The sequence below is a fragment of the Podarcis cretensis genome (genome assembly GCF_951804945.1).
Source record: "Podarcis cretensis genome assembly, chromosome: 1".
Taxonomy (NCBI): Eukaryota; Metazoa; Chordata; class Lepidosauria; order Squamata; family Lacertidae; genus Podarcis; species Podarcis cretensis.
The window spans coordinates 84,104,913-84,127,285 of record NC_137170.1 but is presented as its reverse complement, the minus strand read 5'-3'; the positions used below and the strand labels follow the sequence as shown (position 1 = coordinate 84,127,285).

Genomic DNA, 22,373 nt, shown 5'->3' with positions numbered 1-22,373 from the left:
AGTGAAAGCTAGTGCTACTGAAACACAACAGAACTTAATTTGCTTAAGACTGAAATATATCTTCCATGCATCTGGAATGAATCAAGTATTCCAGCTCAGAGTCAGACAAGGGATGTGCCCTGTTCGTCACCTGCTCACAGATGGAACGGTAGCCGTTCTCCTCCAGCCGGTCTAGCTCAAAGGTTTCCCCTAAGAGAGGGTTGAATGGCTTGCTAGTGCGGAAGACTGTGGTGGAGTAAGACGATACGGTAAATGCAGCCACATAGCAGAGCTGCTCCAGAGAGCTTTCACACTTGGCTGCCCGGTCCAACAGCTCGTGATATTCCAGGTCCTCTGTGAGGCGCTGCAGCATAGATAAGGGCTCGTTGAAGTTCACCTGGAGGAAGAAGCAGCAGATGTTAGGCAGGGCAGCCACTCTGGGGCAGAAGCATGCAAGGCCAGTCTGGATGCAGCAAGCACACTCCACGTTCATAGAGAGTCTCATTTCACAGAGCTTGTTGGGTTACAGAGTTGTGGCTTCCCACCCCTTTTCCCCAGAGGACAGCAAGCCCCAGATCTTACTACTCAAGCTAGACTTAAGGGGACTCACTGGCATGGGAATCTTGGAGAGTTCCTTGCCAATACAGTTCTTCATGATGCTCCACAAGTTCAGGCTGTAATTTGGTTTGTGAGGAATTCGGGTTCTCTTCTCCTTCTTGGTGTCTTCCATAAACTGGTGTTTATACTTTGGGAGAGAAAGGAGACTAGTCAAGACAGGTGGGAAGGCATAAGCTGGACAGTGAATTCTATACAGTCTTGTAAAAGAGGTTCCCAATTTAACTATAAGCCTTGGGAAAAGTAAACAACTCTTCCATGACTTGAGCACCTTCATCTACGCAGAAAGAGGTTCTTAGCCATGCCCAGAATCACTAATCTCAGTGCAGTAAGACCTGTCCCAAATGGACAGAAACGTGGAACAAGGCAGAGCCTGTAGCCAACATTACCCCTGCTTTTCCAAGCCTTCAATAAGCTCCATCACAAAGTATGCCTCAAAGTATATTGAGCACTTGTAGGCTTACAGGAGAAGGACTAACGAGACCCATCAACCCTCCAGGTGGTGCTCTGCATCCCATCGTCCATGCAGATTGTGGCTCATTTAGGGGATACACTGCTGAGGTACTCCAGAAGCTTGCCGAGGACCCACTTGTTCCAGCTATCTCCCTCTTCAGGGTTCCAACAGCATCTGGTGAAAAATGTTGCTTCCCTCCCCCTCAGATCAAAGACATGGACTACCTGCTCATCGAGGCTGATTTCACTGCTAGCACCACTGATGTTGCTTCCTGTTCGTCTAAAGGAATTACAGAAAGACACACCATGAGAAAACTAGGATGTTCCAGTTGAAATAATGTGCTATCGGGGGGGAAATATGCACAGAGAACAGTGTTATCAAACACCAAACAGAGTATCTAGTTTGTCAGAGTTGGACAGCAAGTATAACAAGGGCCACCAATCTATGGATCTATCGATCTTTATTTATTAAGTTAAAAGGCAAAATAAAATTACTGAATGGTGCCCATGGACTACTTTTAAGGAGTCAGTGTAGTGTACTGATTTGCCAGGTCTCCTGTTCTACTTTCCTCATTACTATCCTGTCCCTTTACTAATTTAACCTGCAATTGGGGGTGGGGAATCACAGCAACTGTATGCTCTTACATTTAAATAACCTAGAAGCATGAATGAAGCATGAGACTGTTGTCTGGGGACAGCTGTACATGTTGTTTGGGTGTGTGACAGAAATCTATTGTTTCCATTTCTCTCTCCTTTGAAGCTATGCATCGCTTGCTTGAGCCTAAAGTCACTGGCAGCCATACCCAACTAAATTACAGCAACAATGTGTTCCAGAAACATAAGCTGGCATGGAGCACAGTTGCCTAATTGCTGACAATGTAAGGTTGTCTGATCATGTTTCACCCACTCTGGAAAACAAAGTTGTCTTAGCTGTCCTTGGGTGCAATTTCAGGTGCTAGTCTGGACCTTTAAAGAACAAAGTCAGTGACAACTAACCTGTGCCCCTCCAGATGTTGCTGAACTCCCATCAGCCCCAGCCAGCATGGTCAACAGCCAGGAATGATGTGAGCTGTAGTCCAGAAACATCTGTAGGGTCACAAGTTAGACATCCCTGCACAAAGTAATTTGGATCCTGAATATCTCAGGGAGCTCTCAGTAAGAGTGGACAGCATTGACTTAGGTGGACTAATCACTTTTATTTCATATTCAAGAGATTTCCTCTCCACCTTTTCCTCCACCCTCTCCTCCTTTTTTGTCCTTTGAAGGCTGAGGCAGCAAGATGCCCCAGTTCTATAAAACACACTTAACAGAGGAGTAACACACAGAACTGCTTTGGTATGTTGAATTTCACCCAGGCAGTTTGTCCCCCTCTAACCTATGGCACAGACTATGGGAGTGGGAAAGCATCAAAGGTGAGGGAAACACCTCAGTAAATTCACAAGTTTGCAGTGCCAAAGGCTGATGGGTGCTAAGCTGTCAGCTGAATGGGAGAGGGACGTCACTTACTTATGGCCCATGCTTTCAGGCATGGTGATGATCTCAGGAGCATCAAAGAACTCATTATCATCGTCTTCATCACTCATATCTCCCTTTGATGGGCAACATCGATCTGTAAGAGGAACACATGCTGATGTTATCTTTCTTGGTTTCAGTTACTAGTACTTGATTCCAAATACTTTGGGACTTTGGGGCAAGCGTCCCACAACAGAAGCAATTTTGAGTAGGAACCCACAAAGGAAAGGGGAGTGGAGACTAGCAGAAGAGCTAGAGCTTGGCTGATAGAAGAGATGGAGGCCAAAGCCCTCGATTCCTACCTTTAGAAGAATCCATGCTGCCGGGGGCATTGGCTGGTAGAACTGTCGCTCCACGGAAGGCCCTTTCCAGGTGGTTGTGCTGCTTTGCCAGCTGCTCCAGGGTCTCCTCTAAACGGATGCGCTGGTCTCGCTCATACTGAAGGGACTTCTGCCACTTCTTGCTGTGCGTCTGGGCCAACATCAGGAAGTCTCGGCAAGCCTGTGGGGAGCACCAAAGCGAGGCAGCACTCACCACTCTGGTCTGTATGGGCGCCGGACACTAGGCTGGCCCAAACGTCACTCCAGCTGTGAGGCCAACACTTCTTATCTTGCTGTGCTAGTCAAACGCCAACTCCTGCCTTCATATAGTTCCCCCCATGGTGCCACCGGGTGATCACTTTGCTCCGTAGCATGGTAGGGCTGGCCCCAATACTGGCCCAGATCAAGCTACACTGCAGCACCTCTTGCTGCCCCTGCTCTTAAAGTGGTACGTGGGTCCTCTTGTGGGTTAACAGGAACTGCTGGGGACAGGTGCCCTTTCAGGACACTTTGCTCTTAACTGCCCCTCCCGCTCGGAGACCCAATAAGCATTCACCAGTCTCCTAGCAACCTCACCATGGACACTCACTGAACAGAGATGCTCAGAGAGACATGGGCAGGGACACTTGTCTGCTAGAAGCCCAACCAAACATTCTATGCAAAAGGCTGCAAACACACCCCCAGCAAATAAATCTGGGCAAATCACAAAATACTGAAAATGTGACTCCTAGACCTTCATGAATTAAACAGAAGCTGTTTAAATATTACCCCTAGTTGATTAATTTGTCCTAAGTGCAAAATGGAGCAGTAGTTACACAATAAAAAGGAAGGAAGGGGGGAACTTCAACAACCAGTACTCAGGGGCAGGAAAGCTGAGACTGTAGTCTGTACAGGGAGCAAGGAAGGGTCAAAAGTGGGGAAACCTTCCCAGGCTCTGCTCTAAACTCAGAGACATTAAGCAGACTCTTTTAGTTTGAACATTTGGGATAAAATGCTGTAATTTAGTATCTGTCCAGAAGGTTTTGTGGAAAAACACACACATAAAAAGGCAAAATAAAAGAATGCTAGGAAATTTGCCTGTCTGATAAGATGCTCTGCATATCTGGCAATGGAAATGCATCAATACAAATATTGCATCCTTGCTTAAGGCAGCAAAATGAACAGACATGTATGGAATACTGTATTTACTTGAATGTAACGAACACCTTTTTTGGCCAAATTACGTAGTGAAAATTAGGGTGCGCTTTAGATTTGATGGTGCATTTATATTCGCCAGCAAATACTTTTCTCGTTTCGAGGTTTTGAAAACTGAGGTGCACATTAGATTCAATTGCACATTAGATTCGTGTAAATATGGTATTAATGTTGGTCAAAGAAAGGTAAGACTTTCAGACCAAGTAATTCTTTGCTCCTAAATATATACCAAAACAGGTCTTGCCTTCTTTTTGACTTCCTTTTGAACCCACCTAGAGGTTTGCTATATATCTGAGGGGCGAAGGTGGTTAACAACAAGATTTATAGAATGTAGTTCCTATTCAAATTCTTGAGTAAACCACAGTGTTAGGCTTTTGTGGTATAAAACTGTCCATGCTTAGTTAAAAACTTTCTGTTTAAAAGCTATTGTGATGTCATTCCATCTTCAAAGAAATGTATTCCAGGTTTGTATTTAACAACTTCTGGTAGCCATAGGCAACCAGGAATTCCACACTGGCAAGGAAGTGTACAGAATTCCATGCAAACCAGTAAGTGGGCTGGTGGAGAAGGGATGGATTGTTCTGATCCTGGTATATACCCAGCATAGCCCACTAGCTTCTTAGCTGGCTAGTAAACAATTTTGCAATTGGTAATTCTTGTTGACATATGTCTAAGGCTGTCATTTTCCCACTTTAAGGGAGGGCTTCACCTAGTGGTCAGCTTCATTGTTGCAGTTTGCCAGTTGCTTCAAAAACACCAATGATAGCATCTACTTGCCTGAGCAGAACAAGCTATAGCTTTTCTAGGAATGACTTACAGAACTTTGGGACAATTTAGAGGTCTTCTTCATATTTCTGGAGTGTTTGCATAAATCTCTTGCTTTACAGTTTACTGTTTGCCCCAGGGTTGTACCATGCCCTGGTCAAAACAGAAATCCTTCCCTGACACTTGAACCATACAATGGTTGACCTGCAAAGGTGGGAGGTGAATTAGACTGTCACCTGAATTAAGCAAGGAAGGTGCACACTTATGTAAATCCCAGGAACATGGGATGCAGAAGGAAGGCATGCAATACTGGCAGCTACCAGAGTTGAGTCCAAAGATAAACCCGTCTGCAATAGTCTCAACTGAATTAAAGTCATCCCAGAGTACAGAGTTCGAGGAGCAACAGTAGACCGGAATTTACCAAGAGGACGCTCTCAGCTTTGATACTGTGAGACATTAGATGGTACTTTGCTCAAGTGAACTGATAACTGGAGAGAGGAGCAAGTTTAAGGACCAAGAACAATACTACACAAAGTGCAACCGCATGTAGCTGTTTGTTCCACTGTGCTCAGTTGAGCTCTCCCACACAGAAGTGCGCACAGGATTGTAGCTCAGAGCCTTTCTGGGATTCTGACTGCTCAGGGGTCTCTTGCCCTCTTAGAGACACTTCTGGATAGATTGCTGCCACTTGAGGCTCAGGTGGCCTCAGTGGCATGGAGTGCCTTCCATCAGCTTCAGCTGTTGGCCCAGCTATGCCTCCATAAGGAACAGCCATCTTCTGTTGTCTTTGCTGCTCCGGTAACCTCTAGGTTAAATTACTGCAATGCATTGCACCTGGGGCTGCCTTTGAAGATGGTTCGGGAAATGCAGATGGTGCAGAATTCAATGGCCCAGTTGCTCACTGGGCAAGATGGTCTGAGCACATCACACCAATCCTGGCCTGACTGCACTGGCTACCGATTTCGTTTCCGACCCCAATTCAAAGTGCTGGTTTTGACTTATAAAGCCTTATGTAGCTCAGGACCCCAATGCCTCCAGGACCACCTCTCCCTATATGAATGAACCCAGACCCTGCAATTGTCATCTGAGTAGGTTCTTCATGTGCCCAATCTGCAGGAGGTCCGGAGGGCAGGAAGGTAAACGGCGTTTCCGTGTGCGGCTCTGGCTCTGGCTCTGGCCAGAGCAGCGATGTCACGCTGGCCACGTGACCCGGAAGTGTCTCCGGACAGCGCTGGCCCCTGGCCTCTTAAGTGAGATGGGCGCACAACCCCGGAGTCTGTCAAGACTGGCCCGTACGGGCAGGGGTACCTTTACCTTTACCTTATGGCTTTTTTGCATGGGTGAGATATTTTAATTTAGTTTTTTTAAGAACAGAATATTAAAAAGACTTTTTAAAAATGCTGGTTTAATGCATGTATGTGTTTGCTCAAAACACTTTAAGTCACATTGAGTTGCTGTGGCAAAAAAGCAACTAATAAATAATATTTATAATAATAATAACAACCCCCTTGCAAAGTCCTCAAAGGCTGGCCTGATGGCAACCCCCAGTAGATGGGAAACAAAGCTACATCTGTGTTGCCACGGGTCCTGGAGATCAAGTCCACAAAATCTCAGCAACCTATGGACCTCAGCCCTTAATTCTTCTGAAGGCTTTCTCTCTACACTTCTCCTTTCTGGTTTGCTCCCCGACTTTAAAAATCTGATTTGATGTACTGTTTATGGATTACAATTCCCATCACGTCCTTTTCTTATACTGAGTCATGCCTTCATTGCAATTCTTTCGACTGGCCACAGTGTGGCCACACTGGGCTAAGAAAGCACAGCCAACTAACTACAGGGGATTCAGGACGAGCAGCAGCTTATATATTTTGCTAAAATGGGTGATGTCACAGACGGCTTATAAATCCAAAACCCACCAGATCACAGCTCTCTCCTCAAAAGAGGGAAATGCTGCAGTGGCTCTGAAAGTTCTGTGATTGAAGCCTACAGAGCCAATGACCTGGGAAGCACCCAGCGGCCCCCTTCCCGCCGGCCGGCTCAGAGCCAGAGCGTCTGGCAGCAACACACTTACATTGATCATGGCATTGGACGTGATGCGGAAGAGGGTGGCGCGCTCGTTGACCTGCTTGATCTTCTCGTTGCTCTCGGCAGGCAGCTTGAGGGTCTCCAGTTCGCTGAGCGAGCGCTGCAAGGCCGTCCCGTGCTTGGCAATCAGGTCGTTGCAGGTGCTGAGATCCTCCACCTTGCTAGAGAGGGTGCGTAGGGTGTTCTGCAGTTCCGTCTTGTCTGTCTGAGACACTGATTCTTCATCACCCGACTCGTCTGTGGGGAAAAGGCTGCAGCTCTTAACACCTTCAAGGCAAGGCTCACCCCAGAAGCAGATGCATTTCCAGGTCCTCCTTTATTCTCAGCACTGGCGCCTAGCTTCAGGGGACTAAAGGGAGCCTGTTTCCTCTCCCCACCCCCCACCATTATGTGATCCCTTCCCATAGTCCAGGGAAATCTCTCTTGCCAGTTCAATGGTTTGTTGAAGCAAAGGACAGGATTTCTAATCCCACCCCTCCATTTTAGGAAGGAACTAAGGTGTAAATTGCAGTACTACAGATATTATTGATTTCAGGGTTGGTGGTGTTTTGTTTTTTTTAAAATCCTTTTCTGAGTATATAGACAAAGCAGTGGAATCAAAGCAGAAATCAAACTTGCAGTGATAAAAAACAATAATCCCAAAGCTAATTGGGAGCAATAAAGACAGTATAAATATTCAAAGGGTAAAGATCACTGGGAACATCTGAAAAGTAGCAGCCTTAAGGTCTGATTTCACTATCTGTGCTCCTTAAAGCAGAAGTGAGAAATACATTTGCAAAACCAAGTATCCCACGCCTACTGTATGCAACACCTCCTAGTTGCAAGCCATGAGTCTGTTTATAAGAGTTGTGATGTTTAAACACATTTCTCCACACTGCTAGATCATGCCATTTCTCTGGAAAGTCTTACATTGTTCGGAGCCCAATCTCTTGTGTAACTTTCCTCCCTCCAACAGTGGGTTTATAATGTTAGGAATGCTCTGGCGAGTGTGTGGGTATAGGTCTTTCTCTTGCAATACCAGAACTCAAGGTTACCCTGTGAAGCCGATTGGTGGTAAGTTCAAGACAGACAAAAGAAAAGTAGCTGTGTCTCTTGAAGTAGTTAACATATGGAATACAAACACCGTAAGCAACCATTAAATAAAAATGGCCCCTTGTTTTTCTTTGAAAAAGATTGGACAAAATGAATTTAGAATGTGTCTTTTAGGTATTATTAGCAATGATACTTAAATGGAACTCGCATGCTCAGTAGCAAGATGTTGGAGATAAACAACAGAAGACCCATCTCTCTCTCTCTCTCTCTCTCTCTCTTTTTTTTTTGGGGGGGGGGTACATTGGAGGAAGACCATCACTTTTCATGCCCTGTTTGTGAACTTTCAGAGGCATATAGCAGGCTGCTCTTAAAATGAGGAACTAGATGGACTTTTGGTCCAACTCAGCAAGACAGTCCTTACATTCTAGTGATTAAAAAACACACACAAATGGTTGGCTCACTCTTGTGCTTCGTCACTACCAACAAGTAATGAGTCCCAAAGTAGAAGGATAAGGAACTTACAAAAAACTATCCGATCGGATGGGGGAATGTCTGCTGCAAGCAATCAAGAGAAATACTATTCAACAATGAGACATGATGTTGCTGAGGGGAAGAGTACATGAGAGCACAGTATCTAGATGGTAACATTTTGAGTGTCAACATAGCAGATAAATTAGATAGACATGCAAACAGAGAGAGAGCAGGTATTAACATTTGGGAGTCGGAGTTTCAGTATCATGAGCTTGAAATCTCGTGCTGTGGATAATGACGATGCACACAAATAAATGCCTCTCTCTCCCGTTATTTCTTTACTTTAGGTTTAAAAGGGGATGGGGGACCAGGATAATGAAAATTCAACAGAGCTAAGAAGGACTAATATTTGAAACTCTGATGCCTAAATCACAACACAATCTAATGTTACTGGGCAAAGGACATTTTGTTTTGAAAACACTGAAGAAATTCTTTCTGGTAAAGCTGCCAGATACCTCTTTTTTTTCTTTAGAATTCTATGAAAATAAAACAAAACCCCCATCAGTAGCTGATGGCACATTTTCCACTTCTTTCCCCTTCTACACAGAGCAAATATGTCCTATGGAGAAGAGAGAAACACGTTTGAGACACCAGATGGGGGGACCCAGGAGTCGAGGGACCAAAACTACTTCAATTCAATGCATGATTTATTCAATACAAAAATGGACATTGGGCACTTGCTTTTGACACTTATTTTACCTAATCAGATACACCAGCTACTGACAGATGCTTTAGCTCAGGAGCCACCAGATTATAATGTGAGGCTCAGCTGATTGGGTAATGTGCAAAGCAGATTTGGTACTGACTGCTAAAATGCACTTTTGGTTTGGGAAACAGAAAGCTAACCATTCTGAAAAGCCTGATGCTTAAAAATATAGCCACATTTTCCAGAGGCCTCATGCTATAAACCACAATGGCCCCAAGTGGCCTGTTTCCTTGGTATGTCACACGCACAAGGCAAAGGACACCGAGCAATTTGTATGAGTAACAAACATTTGGTGTTTGGCAGAAAACCTTGCCCCAAGGAACTGGAGCTCTAAATAGGATGGAACAGGACAAACTGGAAGAGATGCGCCCTCATGTTAACCCCATGGCCTAGAATAGACTAGGAATTGTTCTCTGCAGGTATTTTAGCCTATATGCGTTTCACAGGTGAGGCTACCTACCAAGGGTAGCCCAAAATCACAAACAAACAAGCAGGGTAGGATGAGGAGAACAGAAGACTCAGCTACTTCCTGTTTGCCCCAGTGCTATTAGCCAACACCAAATCTGCTCAGAAGATCTCATTTCTCCATTTGTCATATTGATTTTCCTGGGTGTCTCCCTCCACAATAAGCTCTCTCGAGTTTCTCAGCGCTCACCCACACCCACTCCTGCTTCATTTGCACTGCCCTGAACACACCCTTTACCTGATTCTGCCAGCATCTTGACAGCTTTGGCCTTGGCCAGCTCTAGAGCTGTGACCCAGCGCTGCCTCTCAACCTCTGAGTTGGCCTTCAGGTGGTAGGTCTGTGCCCCTCCGTTGGAAATGATGAAGTTGCAGGAGTCCTCCACTGTGATGTTAGCCGTGGCCAGGTTGATGGTTCCACGGCAGGTGTGTCGCATCTCTGCCTTTGATCTGTCGGAAGGACAAAGTAGGAGGGCGGTCACCAGGGCATGAAGAAGCACAAGCCTCAGAGGTCTAATCTCAAGACTCGGAATAATGAGACAAGGGCACCACATTGGAAACAGGCAGCAAGTGAAGAGTCCTAGGTATCTGTCCTTTCCAGGGCAATAGGGAATGATGGGTCATCAGCTACAAGGAAGAAACACCACTGTGTTTCCCTGACTGGTATGTAAATTGTCTGCTGCTATTCCCACATGTAGGTAGCTGTCTGAGAATGTCCACCACAGCAGATTGCAGAATGGGAGCCACCTGATGCCATGAGATTCAAATAATAAAAAAGGAAGATGTCTAGTTCTTGAAACAATGGAAGTCAGCTAGAGGGGAGGGGGCAGAAATGTGCAGGTGGGATTTTTTTCAAAATGAAAAGATTGAGAACAGGAAGGGGATTGGCTGGAAACTTAAGTGGACTGCGATAGTAGCAGAACTTCTTCTGTCTAGTGCAACTACCAATAAAAATTCTATTGTCTCGCATTTCTGATCCTTTCAACATACCTCTAGCGTACAGGCACACCCTAAACTTCACACAACCACTAGTTATCCTTTGTGCAGCACTGTTATGATTTGCAAACGTTTTGGATGTGCTTTAGCTCTCTTGACAACCTGGTGAGGCAGCAATTTCCAGAAGGGCAGCAAAGACAAATACTCCTTTTGGTGAGGCAGGTGAATAATACTTTATGGATGGAAAAGAAACTAGCAACTTGGCTAATGAGTCCATGACGGAAATGGATTATGGAGACCTTAGTTTGACTCATTTAGGAGGCTTTTTAGATAAAAACAAACATGCATGAAAACATGGCTGGATTATATGCTACAGGTGATTGACATGGGAAGGATTCAGTCATATGATCTATGTATCTAGATATCTAGCCTTCCCGCTGCCATATTAGTTTTCTTTGTGTAGGACTTATTGATGGTCTATGGAGGAACATGAAAATCAAGTGCAGACTGAGGTACTAAAGTCCAGGAACAGTTTTACCAGAGGGCTAATTGTCCAGAGCTGCCTCCTGCTTTGGACCGTATTAGCTGGGTTTCCAAGTCCTACCCCATTTTCCCAAAATGATGCAGTGGTACCTTGGTTCTCAAACGCCTTGGTACTCAAACAGCTTGGAACCCAAACACTACAAACCCAGAAGTAAGTGTTCTGGTTTGTGAACTTTTTTCAGAAGTCAAACGTGCTCTGTTTTGAGTGTTACACTTCCAATCTGAGTGTTACGCTGAGGTCTGTCTGCTTTTGGTATTTATTTTGCGGTTTTGCTTCTGCGGCTCTTTTTTGTTTGTTTTTGTAACTGTGTGGAACCCAGTTCAGCTACTGACTGATTGATTGTGACTGCAGCACACTGTTTATTGCTTTCATTTTATGGATCAATGGTCTTGTTAGATAGGAAAAATCATGTTAAATTGTTGTTTTAGGGTTTGTTTTCCAAAGTGTGGAATGGATTAATCCATTTTGCATTACTTTCTAAGGGAAGCGAGCCTTGGTTTTGGAATGCTTTAGTTTTGGAACGGACTTCCAAAACGGATTCAGTTTGAGAACCAAGGTACCACTGTATAACCAAACTGTCATCTGTCCAATGTATGGCAATCAGATACAGTCTGCACAAAGTTGTAGGCATCCTGTCACTTGCGTTGACTAATCATTAAACTGACGTGCTGAAAGTTAGTGAGCAAGTTATTTACCACTCACTTTCTCAAATGCTTGGCAATACTGCACAACCCAAATAGAAGTTGTTTCCCCACTTTACAAAATATGTAAAGTGATTCCCTGGCTGGGATGACCCCCTTGAGTGGGGCCGAAGGGAAGGAAAAGTCTCCTCTCTGTTACTATGATCACTAGTGGCAGGCATTTCTATTAATAGGGCAATCTCTTGAACTTTGCAGAGCGTCCTGATAATTTCAACAAGCTGGCTGTCCCAGCCACACACGCAAGAGTGGACAGGCCAGATGGTGGGGGATTTTACATTCAATATTGGGACTCGGCCAGACTTGTAGGAGTTTGGGGGCGTTAAAGCCAGAACTAGATGCAGACTAATACGTCTAAACTCAGAAAAAAATGCTGGATTCTCAAGAAGCACATTCACAAGATAAGGGTGTGCATGCGTGCGTTTGTGCACCACAGTCCTTCCCAAGCTACAAGACTCTTGTTTACATGCTCATTAATGCAATACACATACACAAACATAGGTAAAGGTAAAGGTACCCCTGCCCGTAGGGGCCAGTCTTGACAGACTCTGGGGTTGTGCGCCCATCTCACTTAAGAGGCCAGGGGCCAGCGCTGTCCGGAGACACTTCCGGGTCACGTGGCCAGCGTGACATCGCTGCTCTGGCGAGCCAGAGCCGCACACGGAAACGCCGTTTACCTTCCCGCTGGTAAGCGGTCCCTATTTATCTACTTGCACCCGGAGGTGCTTTCGAACTGCTAGGTTGGCAGGCGCTGGGACCGAGCAGCGGGAGCGCACCCCGCCGCAGGGATTCGAACCGCCGACCTTTCGATCAGCAAGTCCTAGGCGCTGAGGCTTTAACCCACAGCGCCACCTGCGTTCAAACATATGAATATTTATATTATGGTTTCATTCACTGATGGCTGTTTTAGATAAAGCGTAATGGTAATTCCACAACACAGAAAAATGGTCTGTGATTCCTTCAAATCTCCAGAAATTAGGTATTTTTACCCTCTCCCTCAAAACACAGAGAGAGATCTGTCTCAACACCAAACAATGAAATGAAATATTGGGCTGAAGGAAATACAGGGACAGACCGAATTTGCAGTAGCATCCAGAAAAACCAAGTTTGATATTGGGTCTACATGTAACCTGTTGAACTTGAGCCACTCTACAATGGAAAACAGTAATATATCTATTATAGATATTATTATAGGTACAATTATTAAAGATATCATTATCTTTTATAGATATTATTCAACAGAGCAGATGCACTGAAATTCATTTCAAGGGATCTACTCAGAGTAAAAGTTAAGTTGATTCATTTGCACATCTGTATACAGTATATGTGTATCACATATCCTCAAGACACAGGCCTACAGGGAATTCCAGAGCTTGCCAGGAAGTCTCATGGATGGGAGCCCAGTGTGGATAAGGCAGTTGGAATGCAAAAGGCCTCCACACAGCCAGGCCACCATTCATTTCAGTCCCCAATTTTCTCAGCATTCCCTCTGCCCAAGGCTGCGCTTACAGCTTTCCCAGTTTTGCAGAAATGACTAAGTATACATTCCGCCTACCTTAAGGCTCGCCAAATCCCTCCCCACTCTCAGCCCAAGACAAGAACAAAGTTCCCTATGTATTGACCTGGTACAAGGCAGAGCCATCTCCTTTCCACTGCAAGGCTGAGTAGCACATAGAGAACAACAATGCACACACACAGCCTGCTTGGGGCTGGCACAGAGAAACTGCCAGAATGCTTCATCGCAGAGGCCCCGAGTTTACTGCTTCCTCCTAAAGCTTGGACAGAGGGTAACCTGGCATTCCTTCCTTCCAGCAGGCTGAGTCCACTGGGGAAATATGAGCCTGGCTTGCCAGCTATTCTTATCATCCTCCAGAGTCCAGTTACTTTATGAATAATACAGACCAAACTACGGGAGAGGGGCTAACAAGTCAGCCATCTCTGCCTGAGTAAGGCATGGCTCCCTGAAAATATAGGCCTTTAAATTAAATGTTCACTGGCTAAAAGCCAGGATGTCTACACAGGGGCAAATTCCCAAAGAAGTGGCACAGGGTGATTTTAATACCTTTGGCTAGATTTGGTGTGAGGAGAGCAAGGGTCTGCATTAACAATGCAGGCTTGATGTCATTCAAAGATGAGTAGACAACACACTGAGGGAGGCATTAATAAGAAGGGGCTGCAGACAGTCATCCATAGTATGTTTGTCTGGAGGCAGCAGACCCCGAATCTCAGCACCAAGAATCCCATGGCATTCCCCTGACAGTAGCCAGTACTCCTGGATACTGGCTATTTTAGTCTTCCTTGGATGTTTGTACAAAACATTCCTTCCTATAGGATCACTAAAGCCACCCTCCTTGCCACCCTCACAAAATATGGATCAGGAGGTAAGTAGAGCACAACAAATAGTCCAAGTGAACATCACTATTGCAAGTACTTTACCAAAACCTCACCAGAAGGGACTTCGTGTCTCATTAGCACATTCTTATAGTAGAGGGCAGATGAGACTCATAGGAAAAAGACAAAGGTCACCCTACTACCTGTGCCTACAGCACTGCACGGCTGATGTTGTGATACATTCAACCAATCAGTAAATACAGTGGTGCCTCGCAAGACGAAAATAATCCGTTCCGCGAGTCTCTTCATCTAGCGGATTTTTCGTCTTGCAAAGCATCCCTATTAGCGGCTTAGCGCTATTAGCGGCTATTAGCGGCTAAGAAAAAGGGGGGAGGGGAAAAACTCGCAAGACGTTTTCGTCTTGCGAAGCAAGCCCATAGGGAAATTCGTCTTGCGAAGTGCCTCAAAAAACGGAAAACCCTTTCGTCTAGCGGGTTTTTCGTCTTGTGAGGCATTCGTCTTGCGGGGCACCACTGTATGTCATCTATCCAGGCACGTCAGAGAGAAATTGTATGTAAAGTAGGCCAGGATCTGGTGGGGTAGCAATAACTCTGGAAAGGGACATGTCTCCACTACAAATTTAAATTGGTTTAACTATCACAATTCCTAACCAAGGGACCTGGAAGTTATAGTTGTGTCCAGAGGTGCCACCTTCCAAAGTACATTGAGGGGGCCTGATGCAACGTCCTGACATCGCTTGTGCCCAGCTCTGTATTCAGCCTCAACAATGGGGGCCTCGGCCCCCTCAAAAAAGCTACAGTTCAAAATCCTTTGCAGGAAAACGTGAAAGCTAACTCAAATATTGCAGAGGTGCCTCGGCTCAAGTGTACCTGAAGGAGCGTTTCCACCCCCATCGTTCAGCCCAGACACCGAGGTCCGGCTCCAAGGGCCTTCTAGTGGTTCCCTCACTGCAAGAAGTGCAGTTACAGGGAATCAGGCAGAGGGCCTTCTCGGTAGTAGCGCCCACCCTGTGGAAAGCCCTTCCACCAGATGTCAAGGAAATAAACAACTATCTGACTTTTAGAAGACATCTGAAGGCAGTCTTGTTTAGGGAAGTTTTTAATGTTTGATATTTTATTGTGTTTTTAATATCCTGTTGGAAGCTGCCCAGAGTGGCTGGGGGGGCCTGGCCGGATGGGCATAGTATATGTAATAAATTATTATTATTACTAGGTTAGAGACTAACTCTCTTATGTTTCTGAGGAGCATACAATTCACAACAGAAAGGAAGACAAAACTGGCCATGTATTAGATATGCATAATTTACTGTTGCAGGTGGCGCTGTGGGTTAAAGCCTCAGCGCCTAGGGCTTGCCGATCGAAAGGTCGGCGGTTCGAATCCCTGCGGCGGGGTGCGCTCCCGCTGCTCGGTCCCAGCGCCTGCCAACCTAGCAGTTCGAAAGCACCTCCGGGTGCAAGTAGATAAATAGGGACCGCTTACCAGCGGGAAGGTAAATGGCGTTTCCGTGTGCGGCTCTGGCTCGCCAGAGCAGCGATGTCACGCTGGCCACGTGACCCGGAAGTGTCTCCGGACAGCGCTGGCCCCTGGCCTCTTAAGTGAGATGGGCGCACAACCCCAGAGTCTGTCAAGACTGGCCCGTACGGGCAGGGGTACCTTTACCTTTACCTTTTATCAGTCAGAACCCAAAGCATCATCCTCATAATCCTTCTTAAACATGGAAGTGACAATAGGTTATGTATGGCCCATTAACACAGGACAACCCAAACCTGGCAAAAGCATAGGATATTAACTGCAACACCTTGATATATGTGTCACACCATCACATATATAAGCAAAAAGCACCCTCTTTTCTTTTTCACCTACGGGTTTCTAAACCACCCCATGGATCTAATAAGACTAATAAGACCCCATTCCAAAGTCTATAACATCCAATTTAAATGATCAAGAATAAGAGCCTCAGTTTGGCTGTACTGATTTAAATCAGTATTGCCATTTTTAAATGTATGCATTTCCTGAACAAGCAAGTGTACTGATCTATTGGGTAGTAACTAAACAGAACCTTTGTACAACATAGGAGCAACCAAAACCTTTGATCCCGAAGCCAACATGCCTTTTGCGCTGCAGAATTATATCTGTTCAGAGAGAAAAAAAGATTTCTGCTTGGCTTTCTCTGTTCACATGCCAGATCACTTACCTGAAGACTAAAGGCTGCAATCTCTATGTAGATTTACTTGAGATTAAATTCCACTAAACACAATGGGCACTTACTTCTGAACAGACATACAGTGGTACCTTGGTTTAAGAACAGTCCGGTTTAAGAACGATTTGGTTTACAAACTCCGCAAAACCAGAAATAGTGTCTTGATTTGAGTACTGTACCTCGGTCTAAGAACGGAATCCGAACGGTGGAAGGACACCGGTGCCGAGAGGCCTCATTAGGGAAAGCGCACCTTGGTTTAAGAATGGTTTTGGTTTAAGAACGGACTTCAGGAACGGATTAAGTTTGTAAACCGAGGTACCACTGTACATAGGTTTGGATTTTAATGCCGTAATCCTACTCATGCTTATTTGGAAGCAGGTCCCATTGAATCAAGTGAGATTTCCTTCCAAATAAACATGCGTACAGTTGAGCTATAATGGTGTCCGGAACTTTCCAGGAGCAAGAGCTGGTACTTAGCGGACAAAACAGTGTTTCTCCCTGCATTAGAAAGAAATTATATCCATGCTGCTTCCTTAGTAAAGCCCTAAACATCAACATTTAACTGAACATGTCACAGGACTCATGATGTTGGGAGGGTGCAAAACAGTACAATCCAACCAGTCAGGGTTCTGAATATTTGTGGTGTTATACAGGATGACATTTCCTAGATCCTCATGCATTGGATAATTGGTCTCCAATACCAACAGGAAGACACAGCAGTGTATCACATTTACTGCTTGATCTCTGATGTTGAATAATTTTCTAACAGACCATGTTTTTGCACAGAAAAGCAAGCTGCAAATCAGAGGGCTTAATAGATGGTCATGATGAAGTTTTAGAGATTATGTGTAAGCATTCACTTGCTTGTTCGTATGGGCGCCTCTCAACTTACACAGGGGTTACATTCCGGGAACAGTGCATAAAGCCAAAATCGCATATGGTCAAAACACATTGGGTTCAATGGTGGGTGGGATTGCCAAAGTATTTTTCCCAAAACACCTGCTCTTCTCCACTATATATACACCAGGCATGTCCAACAGGTAGATCGTGATCTACCGGTAGATCACTGGACGTCTGCAGTAGATCACTGGCTCCCCCAAAGAAGCTGAACAACTGTGGCTCCCCTTAAAAAAGCTCAACATTTTACCTCCTCCTTGAAAAACTCAACAACTTTAACCCGAATCTCCAAACAGGGGGTAGGTTACTGCCAGTTTTTAACTCTGTGACTAGATCGCAGTCTCTTGGGAGTTGGCCACCCCTGATACAGTGGTACCTCGGGTTACATACGCTTCAGGTTACACACTCCACTAACTTAGAAATAGTGCTTCAGGTTAAGAACTTTGCTTCAGGATAAGAACAAAAATCGGGCTCCAGCAGCGTGGCGGCAGCAGGAGGCCCCATTAGCTAAAGTGGTGCTCCAGGTTAAGAACAGTTTCAGGTTAAGTATAGACCTCCGGAACGAATTAAGTACTTAACCCGAGGCACCACTGTATATACAGTCATACATTAGAACCCGAACAGAATCCATTCCAGAAGTCCGTTCAACTTCCAAAACATTCAGAAACCAAAGTGTGGCTTTGGAAGCCACAGATTCCAGAAGCACTTCTCATTATTCCACATCTCCATTCACCCTCCCACTACTTAGATTTCCCTTCTCTTTAGGAAATAACCAATAATCAAAAGTCACGGAATCCGCACCGGACATTCGGCTTCCAAAAATAGCTTGCAAACTGGAAGTCACTTCTGGGTTTGCGGCGTTCAGGAGCCAAAATGTTCGAGAACTACGATGTTCGAAAATCAAGATACAACTGTATGTGTGTGTGTATATATATAATGTAAACCTGCATGTGCACAATTTAAATGTGTGCTCAGTTAAGATTTTCTTTAAAATCCAGTTGCTTTAAAAGAGAAACACTATAAATTAAATATTAAAAAGAAAAAAATGATTTGGCAATATCCAACAGTAGTCATATTTAAGAGAAGACCCATTGAAACATTGGGTCTACTCAAAATTCAAAGTAGTTGGATTTTTCTTCTCCATTTTTAGCTGCTCTGAGCTTCAGGTTTCCAATTATGGGCTCTCTGATGTTCCTCAGCTGCCTGGTCTAAAGGCATTTATGACCTACTATGTGATACCAGAACAGATAAGCTAATGGCAGCCAGAAAAGCCATAAACCCCAATGTGTGCATCAGAGCAGATCAACCAACAAGATGTCACTGGTCAAAGAGGACAATGAAATAAGTTGCAAGGTCAGAGGACAAGATTTATTGGGTGAATGAGTACACAGTCTATGAGTGAATGAGAACACAGTTCAGATGGGCCCTTAGCTAGTTATGAGTGAAAAACAAGCATTTTCCTAAGCTTGGGCGAATAATCTTTCCTGTAACCCACTAGTGAAAAGGGGTTCTTTCTCTGTCAAACTGGTCACCACCATAGTAGTCTGTTGTAACATACACATCAAAGTCTTGTGGCTGCTTAAAGACTAATGGATTTATTACAATCTTGCATTTTGCTACAAGGACTTCCATGCAGGTAAGTGAACAGGTTGGTGGAAGAAGGAAATGTGCTACTCCTTCTTCACTAACCTGCTGCATTTCATGCTGGCCACAAACGAAGGGGTTTCTGTCCCTCTTGGTAGAAGGTCACACACACACACAGAGAGAGAGAGAGAGGGAGAGAGAGAGAGTAGCCTGCTAAAATGCTACTAGCCTATTTTTCCACGATGGCCATGGAGGAGGAGCTTCTAGCCTCTTAGCTGTCATTTAACAGGCTGATTTATTATGGCAAAAGCTTTCAAGGTTGGAGTCCTGATGCATTTGACAAAGTGGACTCTGATCTTCGAAACCTTATGCAACAATAAATTTGTTGCTTTTAAGGTGCCACAAGACTCCTTATTACTATTTGACCACACTCTTTATTCACTTTACTACTGCACCTTCAAGGTCTGTTTCTGAAAATGCATACTTTTTTTCAAAATGTTAAGTTAACAGAGGCCCCACCAAAAATGTGCAAGGGGAAAGTTGTTCAAGGAGCCTCATTCGCACTCCAGACTTAACAGCAATGCAAAAGAACATCAACAGAGAAGAAAAGATGCTTATGGCATAGTAAGGCAACACCTGCTACACAGCTAATTATTACAGGACACTGGATTAGGCTCCACCCACCTGTCAACCTTGACCCACAAGAGGTGGGGAAAATAACAATCTGGCGAATTGGCCAAATCTAGCTCTCCACCCATGGATTAGGGCTGCTATCCTTGGATGCAAGTGTCATTGACTATAATGAGAGCAAACATGCGTAAGATTGGAAGCCCAGATTCCAGAAACACTTCTCATTATTCCATATCTCCATTCACCCTCCCACTACTTAGATTTCCCTTCTCTTTAGGAAATAACACAGCTGACGAACAAAGCAAGGGCAAAAATGAGAACCTGAGCTCTCTCCCTAAAAATCTCAGAGGCATTCTATTAAGTTAGTTTCAACATACTTTTGATTAGCAAGGTAGCTGGAATAATAGTTTTTCTCCAGAAGTTCTGTTTGATATGCTGCTTGACAATCCTCCTGTTTTATGAGTGGAATACAATTAGTTGAAGTAAGCACAACAGGTGCAAGCCTGGGCAGTATGTATGGAGGTCCTGGGCTGACCAGACAACAAAACCCTCCTCTTAGCCTCACTGCTGTGGTCCAAAGGTCAGCAGAGCAGTATGTTTGGCACCAGCTGGGCTGCAATTGTTTGAAGTGATTTGTCTAATTCACAAATATATGTTCATTTAACATGCAGAAGTAGCCGGAATAGGAATGCACATACAGTTTGGAAGAAAGTAGGTGAAAACTGCTGGGGCTTTACTATTCATCAGTGATATGGAGTAACATTTATGTGAAAACACAAGGGTGGCGCAGACATACAACACAGCACTGAAAGCTATGAAGGGTTGCTTAGAGAGACAGGCAACATATAATGCTAAGTATTTGTTTCTGCATTTGCAGAAGACTCATGAAGAAACTGAATCATCTGAAGAAAAGTTTTGAAGCACGGATGGTTTGGGAACTCACAGTATAAGTAAGTAACTCAAGGTAGGTTTTGTCATAAGTAAAAGGCCTCATTGTTTGGTTTCGTTACATTTGTAACACAGCCTTCCTTTATGGAGTACAGCAGCCCCCCCCCCCAACTCGGCCCTCCATATGTTTTTGGGACTACAACTCCTATCATCCCTAGCTAACAGGACCAGTGGTCAGGGATGATGGGAACTGTAGTCCCAAAACATATGAAGGGCCACGTTTGGGGGTGTCTGGAGTACAGGGTTATCCTAATTTTTTTCACAATGAGGATGATTAAGTTGAGAGTTAAGTTACTTGCCCCAGGCTACTTGTTGAGCTCCACAGCCAAGCAGGAATTTGAACATAGCTCTCAATCCTAACAAGGGAAGGCTGCATAGGGCAAATACAGTTTATGTGCAGCTTCTAACCTGCTGGGAAGAATTTCTCTCCTAACCAAGGAATGTTAGAAGCAGTGATTTCAGAAAAGCTATTTCTATTCCCAGCTTACATGGCCCCACAGCCAACATTGCCTGTGATAGTTACCTCTGCCAAATCTGCCACACCCAGAACACAGGTCTTTTGTAAAAATGGCTTGTGACCATCATAGCATTATATCAACAGGCCTACATTTTTTGCATTTCTTTTTAAGTATCAAGTACTGCACACCAAAACACATCACAGAGGATGTATCTCTCAGACTGTGTGTTGCCCGTGCCATTGGCTGCAACAGAGAATCAAAAAGATGTGGCCCAGCGATGCTGCCAAGGATGTGGAGGAGGAGGAGGGTGTCTTAGAACACATTTGGCTTTTCTGCTGGCTGGCATCAAGGGAAGGAGAAAGCCGCAGAATGTCGCAGGTGTGGAGAAAGGGGAAATAATGCGGCTATCACCACCCTCATCTTCATGTCAGAATGCAGTACAGTGGTACCTCGGGTTGAAAACCTAATTCGTTCTGGAGGTCTGTTCTTAACCTGAAGTACCACTTTAGCTAATGGGGCTTCCTGCTGCTGCTGCCAGAGCACGATTTCTGTTCTCATCTTGAAGCAAAGTTCTTAACCCGAGGTACTATTTCTGGGTTAGTGGAGTCTGTAACCCGAGGTACCATTGTACATGCCATGCATATCTGAGGTGGGGGTAGGAATGTAGGGCAGAATAGCTGAGGGGAGCCTCAGAGGTGTTGAAACCCCCCTGATGCTTCTCAAGACGTGGCTAAGCCATGACACCCTCATGCCACGTGGCAGGGAAGTGGCTGCTCCACACAGAGAAGGCTGCTGCTGCTGCTCCTGCCACGCAGGCTTGGCCAGGGGGAGGAATGTCCAACCGGGTGCAGGCCGGCCAAAGGGAAAGAGGGTCACAGGCCTTGGATGGCGCCCTGGGCGTGACCGGAGCAGGAATGGGGCGTGGCCGACCACCCTGGCCAGGGCCGACAGACGGGGCGTGGCCTCACCTGTAGTAGCTCAGGAGCCCGTTGCTCAGCACGAACCAGCGCCGCTGATACCCTTTGATGTAATTGGTCCATTTGAAAAGCCAGCCCTCGCGGGCTGACCCGGAAGTGGAGCTGGTGGACCCGGAAGCGGAAGTAGAGCTCCCCCCTGGAGTGCCTGTCACCCCCCCTGGGGCCGGTCCCCCAGGGCCCAGGGTGCCTCCTCCGCCGCCAGGCCCGGGAGAGGGTAGCGGGGGCGCTGGGCCGGGCCCACAGGTCGCTCCTGGGACGGAGGCGATGGGGCCGCCCGCTCCGCCAGGCGTCGTCGCTGGGCCGGGTCCCGCCGCTCGTAACTCCGACATGGCACCGCGCAGCACCGCCGCCGCCGCCTTCGCGAGCCCCGAACTGCCTCGGCCAACGAGAGACCAGGAACCGCCGGAGGCTGAGCGCCTCCCTCCTTCTTGGCTTCTCCCTCCCCCCAAACGATGCGCGTCGCGCCGTCACCCAACCCTCCCCATTAGCAGCGAC

The 22,373-nt window shown here is 45.6% G+C and overlaps 1 protein-coding gene across 1 annotated transcript in view; it reads right to left on the bottom strand.

Annotated features, from left to right (window-relative positions):
• OSBP (oxysterol binding protein) overlaps positions 1-22,373 on the bottom strand; it is a 27,511-nt gene extending 5,138 nt beyond the window's left edge. Inside the window, exons 1-8 of the mRNA XM_079967429.1 lie at positions 21,870-22,373; positions 9,896-10,104; positions 6,910-7,160; positions 2,862-3,060; positions 2,554-2,656; positions 1,273-1,327; positions 590-724; positions 131-376 (exon numbers count right to left, since the gene is read on the bottom strand). Of these exons, the coding sequence (XP_079823555.1) occupies positions 131-376; positions 590-724; positions 1,273-1,327; positions 2,554-2,656; positions 2,862-3,060; positions 6,910-7,160; positions 9,896-10,104; positions 21,870-22,207 (1,536 nt within the window). The 5' untranslated portion in view covers positions 22,208-22,373. The remainder of the gene's footprint in view (positions 1-130; positions 377-589; positions 725-1,272; positions 1,328-2,553; positions 2,657-2,861; positions 3,061-6,909; positions 7,161-9,895; positions 10,105-21,869) is intronic.